The sequence below is a fragment of the Alosa pseudoharengus genome, unplaced genomic scaffold (genome assembly GCF_046254945.1).
Source record: "Alosa pseudoharengus isolate Yale_2024_CS ecotype anadromous, Long Island Sound unplaced genomic scaffold, YU_APseudo_1.1 YU_APseudo_1.1_scf_8, whole genome shotgun sequence".
NCBI classification, from domain to species: Eukaryota; Metazoa; Chordata; class Actinopteri; order Clupeiformes; family Clupeidae; genus Alosa; species Alosa pseudoharengus.
In genome coordinates, this window is record NW_027468870.1 from 2,757,834 (window position 1) to 2,765,333 (window position 7,500).

At 44.2% G+C, this 7,500-nt stretch overlaps 1 protein-coding gene across 1 annotated transcript in view; it reads right to left on the reverse strand.

Annotated features, from left to right (window-relative positions):
• LOC143111298 (uncharacterized) overlaps positions 1-7,500 on the reverse strand; it is a 65,917-nt gene that overhangs the window by 5,460 nt on the left and 52,957 nt on the right. Inside the window, exons 25-27 of the mRNA XM_076273503.1 lie at positions 6,344-6,471; positions 5,695-5,966; positions 4,625-4,724 (exon numbers count right to left, since the gene is read on the reverse strand). Of these exons, the coding sequence (XP_076129618.1) occupies positions 4,625-4,724; positions 5,695-5,966; positions 6,344-6,471 (500 nt within the window). The remainder of the gene's footprint in view (positions 1-4,624; positions 4,725-5,694; positions 5,967-6,343; positions 6,472-7,500) is intronic.

The window sequence follows — 7,500 nt, forward strand, 5'->3', positions numbered from 1 at the left end:
AGGAGGAGAAGAGGAGGAGGAGAAGAGGAGGAGGAGGAGAATGAGGAAGAAGAGGAGAAGGAGGTGGGGGGGCAGGACATTTAGATCATCAGTTGAATCAGTTTAATCAGAATACTACTAAGTGCTTTATGGTCATCAGTTCAATGCTCTTTTAAACAGGAAGTCATGAATACTACTAAGTGCTTCATGGTCATCAGTTCAATGCTCTTTTAAAGGAACACGCCACCCAAAATCAGTAGTGATATATGTTCTTACCGTAACTTTCACGAGTTGAGTCGTACCTCTCCCGCGTCGGTAGGTGCACTCAAACGCTCTGTCGCGCGGCGCGAATGTGTTAGCATGTTGCTATGCTAGCGGGCTCTGCCGTGGCCGTAGAGAGAGGCACATAGCCAGTGGCGTAACTATAGTAGGTGCAGCAAGTGCAGTCGCACCAGGGCCCGTGACCTCCCGGGGCCCGTCGCTACCCCCGCAATGCAATTGCTGGAAAATCCTATACAGGTCCTTTCTGACTACCGGCGTGCCTTTGACCAGGCCAAGGCTACAGCGCAGATGCTCGCAAATAAATGGTGGTTCAGAGTAGGCTACATTTGAAAATGTTAGAGCACGGAGAGTGAAGCGTCACTTTAACGAACTATCGGAAGATGATCGCTTAACCGATGCAGAGAGATACTTCAAAGTGCAGGTATTTAATGCAACTCTGGACATCATAATCAGTCAGCTCTCTCAAAGATTTGCAAGTATGCGGGAAACTTGTCATGTGTTTACGTCCTATGACCCTTCAACTCGCAGGTGATGATTAACTGCTTGAAAAGGCAAGACGTTTGTCAGACCATTATAGCAGGGACATTGCACCGACATTCCCAACACAACTCCTCTCATTCAGGTCTTGCTTTAAAGCAGATATTTCACAGAAGTCATCTATTTTTCAACTTGCCAAAATGCTGGTGGTAGATTATGACAGTGTAACATCCACATTCGGGGAAGTGTGCACTGCTCTCATGTTGTTCCTGACATTGCCTGTGACTGTGGCAACAGCTGAGCGATCTTTTTCCAAACTCAAACTTATTAAGACCTACCTAAGGAGCAGCATGGGGCAGGAGAGGCTCAGTGGGTTAGCTATCCTGTCCATTGAAAATACGAGAGCCAGAGCATTAAATATTGGGAACATCGTTGACGATTTTGCACAACGAAAGGCTCGTAAAATGGCCTTCTTCTAATGGCCTAATTCACGCATATTGGGGATTGTATGCACATGAATGATTTTATTTGGTCTCTGCACGGTTAAATAAGTTAGGGTACATTAAGTTTTGTTTCTGCACAGTGCGAGTTTATAAGCAAGCAATCTACGCTTGCAGTTTCAGCAGAGGGTTGAAGAGGCGCATTCAGTGTTCCCATAATTCCATGCGAGTTGATGTTAATGCAGTAATATTAGATTACCCTGGCCTGCAGACTGTTAATAAAATAATTTTCAATGTTTTTACATGTAATGGATCCTATGTAGTCGTGTGTTTTTTATTTGAAATTGTAATCTGTAAACTACTTCGGTGCCTCAGCCCCTTTGCATAAACAATTGAAGTCACCCTTAATGTGTATTGCATGTATCAGAGCTATCATCCTGGGCCAAAGTTTGTCGGTATGGGGTCCGCGTAGCGCTCTCGCACCGGGGCCCACCAATGGCTTGTTACGCCACTGCACATAGCAGTATTCAAACACCTCCACGTTTTATCTACTTAAATACAGTTGCACGAGTAGTTGATGAAAAATGTTAGGGCACACAACATGAAACGTGACGATTTTCCAAGCGAATAAACATGAGAACTACAATGTGTGGCGCAATAGCACTTGGGACTACTTTGACCTAGCGTGGTAATATTATTAACACCTAATTGTAGATCCTATCCACCACAGAGTTTAGAATCCATGCTGGATCGACCCTCAGCCTCTCCCTCCCCTCTGAGCGAGAGAGGCACACACGCTAGAGATGCGCTGATGGGCTATTATTTCAACCATAACTGCATAGCAAAACTTATCATCCATCAGCCATCCATCAGCACCAAAGTTTGTTGACCAATTTTCAAAACTACACCTGCCCACCATCCGCTGGTTGTTTTAATGTAGGCTATATGGGTGATGCAGCGCTGCTGACGTGAGGCTAGAAAGCCCTTGCCTGTTCTAGAAAGACTGATCTAATGCAGCAAATATATTAAAAGGCAAAAGTCGTACATTGGCTAGGCCTATCCCCAGAATATCAGCAGCAAACTCAGTCTCTGTCGCGCAAAACAGTCTCCAAATAAAACGCACATCGGCCTGTTGCCTATTCTGCCAGCTTGTGACAATATATCGTCCAAAATGCTTGATTGCATTGCATTCTCCACATTTTTAGCTAAATTTTCATGTACCACATCAGCATTTTTGTTCAGTGAATCTTTTGTAAATTGCTTTACAATTACCGTCGGGCCTATAGGCCTATTGCCTGGCTTGCCTCAGCTTCGGTCACGTCCTTTTACAATTTTATCATTGTAATAAAAAACGCAATTTGCCACATAATTTCAGCATGCCTACTAATTAATGCCTATTGTACTTTATTTTTTGCAAAAAAGAAAGAAATCCTTGATAAAATAACAAGTCATTCACATTATAGGCTACTTTACACACTGTTATGTCAGGTTGACTGACAAGCCTGTTCTGAAGACTCCCAATCATTTTGACTGCACGAGCGCGTCTTTTTCAGACAGACATCGCAATTCATTTTATAGCAGGCCATCGGACAAAAATGACGCCTGGATATTAAAGAAACTCCGACTCCATTCATTCTGAAAGTCCACCGCACAACAATGCAACGTGCATGTTCACATTTTTAGTAGGCCTAACAACCGCCAAACTTGCTTGCTTGCCTTACACATCTTACACAAGTTTTCCGACTATTTTTCTTACCTTCTTTTTCCGCTGTGGATGTTAGTGAGTTTGTAGAAGTTTTAGCTCTTACGTTCTGAACATCTCGCACTGCCATCGCCCGATGTCATTTCTTAGTCATATCACTCTCTGTCTCTCTTTTAAATGCCTATTCCCTGAATGGTAGGCTACAATTATGTGTTTTATATATAGGCTAATATCTAAACAAAATAGCCCAGGCAGTCTCATCTAGGATATAACACAGGTTGAAGTTGGTTCTATTTAGGGAGGTGAACATCTGTAGATGACTCAGAAATGACATCGGAAGACAAGGAGTGAATATGGCAAGAGGCAAGCCGAAGTCTGCTGACAAGGGCCCGACGGTAATTGTAAAGCAATTTACAAAAGATTCACTGAACAAAAATGCTGATGTGGTACATGAAAATTTAGCTAAAAATGTGGAAAATGCAATGCAATCAAGCATTTTGGACGATATATTGTCACAAGCTGGCAGAATAGGCAACAGGCCGATGTGCGTTTTATTTGGAGACTGTTTTGCGCGACAGAGACTGAGTTTGCTGCTGATATTCTGGGGATAGGCCTAGCCAATGTACGACTTTTGCCTTTTAATATATTTGCTGCATTAGATCAGTCTTTCTAGAACAGGCAAGGGCTTTCTAGCCTCACGTCAGCAGCGCTGCATCACCCATATAGCCTACATTAAAACAACCAGCGGATGGTGGGCAGGTGTAGTTTTGAAAATTGGTCAACAAACTTTGGTGCTGATGGATGGCTGATGGATGATAAGTTTTGCTATGCAGTTATGGTTGAAATAATAGCCCATCAGCGCATCTCTAGCGTGTGTGCCTCTCTCGCTCAGAGGGGAGGGAGAGGCTGAGGGTCGATCCAGCATGGATTCTAAACTCTGTGGTGGATAGGATCTAGGCCTACAATTAGGTGTTAATAATATTACCACGCTAGGTCAAAGTAGTCCCAAGTGCTATTGCGCCACACATTGTAGTTCTCATGTTTATTCGCTTGGAAAATCGTCACGTTTCATGTTGTGTGCCCTAACATTTTTCATCAACTACTCGTGCAACTGTATTTAAGTAGGTAAAACGTGGAGGTGTTTGAATACTGCTATGTGCCTCTCTCTACGGCCACGGCAGAGCCCGCTAGCATAGCAACATGCTAACACATTCGCGCCGCGCGACAGAGCGTTTGAGTGCACCTACCGACGCGGGAGAGGTACGACTCAACTCGTGAAAGTTACGGTAAGAACATATATCACTACTGATTTTGGGTGGCGTGTTCCTTTAAACAGGAAGTCATGAATACTACTAAGTGCTTTATGGTCATCAGTTCAATGCTCTTTTAAACAGGAAGTCATGAATACTACTAAGTGCTTCATGGTCATCAGTTCAATGCTCTTTTAAACAGGAAGTCATGAATACTACTAAGTGCTTTATGGTCATCAGTTCAAAGCTCTTTTAAACAGGAAGTCATGAATACTACTAAGTGCTTTATGCGTGTGGATGGTACAGCAACAGCAGGATCATGACTTCTCAGGAGGTGTCCCCATGACAACATGCCAAATCATGACTTCTCTCAGGAGGTGTCCCCATGACAACATGCCAAATCATGACTTCTCTCAGGAGGTGTCCCCATGACAACATGCCAAAGAGGTAAATAAATAAGCTGACTGCTTTTGATATTAAAGAGCTGAACTCACAATTCATCACTGGTGCCATCTTCGTACTTCCCGTAAGAGACAAGGCCGTAGTTGTCCTTATCGATGGCGATGACGATGATGACCACTATGAGTGGAATGCCTGGGTAAGAGAGAACAGGAACAGGAGTTCTAGAAGCCTGTTGTATTCTGTGCTCTAGAACATTCCTAGAACATTGCTAAAACATTGCCGAATACATAATGAAGGGGGCTGGGCACCATGGTGTTAAGTGAGCAACAACAACTTTGACTAAACCAGAAACTCTCCCATTGCATTATGGGTACTGCGCCAAGGTGGAAAACTCCGGCTTTTAGAAAGTGAAAGTCCTCCTACACTCAGCCCTGTAGGTCAAGTCCCCGGGCAGACCCAATACATGGGAGGAGTTTTACTCTCTGCAGCCGGAGGTCTCCTCCCCAGACACTGTGTGCACTCTGGACCCTGGTATAAGTAAGTATGTATATTATAAGTAAGTATGTATATTATAAGTAAGTATGTATAAGTAAGTATGTATATTATAAGTAAGTATAGTATATTATAAGTAAGTATGTATATTATAAGTAAGTATGTATATTATATGTATAAGTAAGTATGTATATTATAAGTAAGTATGTATATTATAAGTAAGTATGTATAAGTAAGTATGTATATTATAAGTAAGTATGTATATTATAAGTAAGTATGTATAAGTAAGTATGTATATTATAAGTAAGTATGTATATTATAAGTAAGTATAGTATATTATAAGTAAGTATGTATATTATAAGTAAGTATGTATATTATAAGTAAGTATGTATATTATAAGTAAGTATAGTATTGTATAATTAGTGAAACACACTCAGCACACAGTGAACACACAGTGAGGTGAAGCACACACTAATCCCGGCGCAGTGAGCTGCCTGCATCAACAGCGGCGCTCCGGGAGCAGTGAGGGGTTAGGTGCCTTGCTCAAGGGCACTTTAGCCGTGCCTACTGGTCGGGGTTCGAACCGGCAACCCTCCGATTACTAGTCCGAAGCGCTAGCCAGTAGGCCACGGCTGCCCCCTGATCGAGCGGCGTCGGGAGCGGGACTCACCCCAGCCGACGAGGCTAAACTTGAGCATGAAGCGGGAGATGTAGCTGTTGAAGACCTTGACCAGAGCGATGTACATATGCACGGCCTCCAGGCCCATCCAGGTGAAGGCGGCCAGCAGGAAGTAGTGCAGGAAGAAGGCCGTGCTGATGCAGAGGCCCACGGCGTCCGGGTAGAGGGCCAGCCACGCGTCCAGTAGGAACACCAGGTTCAGCAGCAGCAGCGCAAAGCACAGCTGGATCAGGATCTTGGACGGGATGTCCTTACGCAGTTTACTGTCACACACACACACACACAGCACAACTGAATCAGGTTCTTGTCATTACAGTTTACTTTCTCTCTCTCTCTCTCTCACTCACTCACACACACACACACACACACACACACACACACACACACACACACACACACACACACACACACACACACAGCTGAATCAGGTTCTTGTCATTACAGTTTACTTTCTCTCTCTCTCTCACACACACACACACACACACACACAGACACACACAAATTCACACACACGATGTTGGACTCGATGGTGATGGAGGAACTCACCCAAAGGCCAGGTGGGTGAGCAGTGTGATGGTGATGGAGGAACTCACCCAAAGGCCAGGTGGGTGAGCAGTGTGATGGTGATGGAGGAACTCACCCAAAGGCCAGGTAGGTGAGCAGTGTGATGGTGAGGAAGATGGCCGAGATGCCGCAGCCGATGTAGGTGATGTAGGTCAGAATGGTAGACTGCAGCCGACTCGTGATTTCATCTCCACGCGACAGATCCTGTGAGGGTGGGGTGTGTGTGGGGGAGGGGTGGAGTAGAGGTGAAACTAAAGCCACAGGTTGTAGACGACCGATGGACACATCGTCCTGGTCTAGCATTCGTCTGGTCAGTCAGTAACTCATCCACTATCAGAGATGGGAAACCTGGTTCTACCTGTGCACTAACTGATTTGATTAGTTAGCTCATCTACCTGGTTCTACCTGATTCTACCTGTGCACTCACTGATTTGATTAGTTAGCTCATCTACCTGGTTCTACCTGTGCACTCACTGATTTGATTAGTTAGCTCATCTACCTGGTTCTACCTGGTTCTACCTGTGCACTCACTGATTTGATTAGTAAGCTCATCTACCTGGTTCTACCTGGTTCTACCTGTGCACTCACCGATTTGATTAGTTAGCTCATCTACCTGGTTCTACCTGTGCACTCACTGATTTGATTAGTTAGCTCATCTACCTGGTTCTACCTGTGCACTCACTGATTTGATTAGTTAGCTCATCTACCTGGTTCTACCTGGTTCTACCTGTGCACTCACTGATTTGATTAGTTAGCTCATCTACCTGGTTCTACCTGGTTCTACCTGTGCACTAACTGATTTGATTAGTTAGCTCATCTACCTGGTTCTACCTGGTTCTACCTGTGCACTCACTGATTTGATTAGTTAGCTCATCTACCTGGTTCTACCTGTGCACTCACTGATTTGATTAGTTAGCTCATCTACCTGGTTCTACCTGGTTCTACCTGTGCACTCACTGATTTGATTAGTTAGCTCATCTACCTGGTTCTACCTGGTTCTACCAGTGCACTCACTGATTTGATTAGTTAGCTCATCTACCTGGTTCTACCTGTGCACTAACTGATTTGATTAGTTAGCTCATCTACCTGGTTCTACCTGGTTCTACCTGTGCACTCACTGATTTGATTAGTTAGCTCATCTACCTGGTTCTACCTGGTTCTACCTGTGCACTCACTGATTTGATTAGTTAGCTCATCTACCTGGTTCTACCTGGTTCTACCTGTGCACTCACT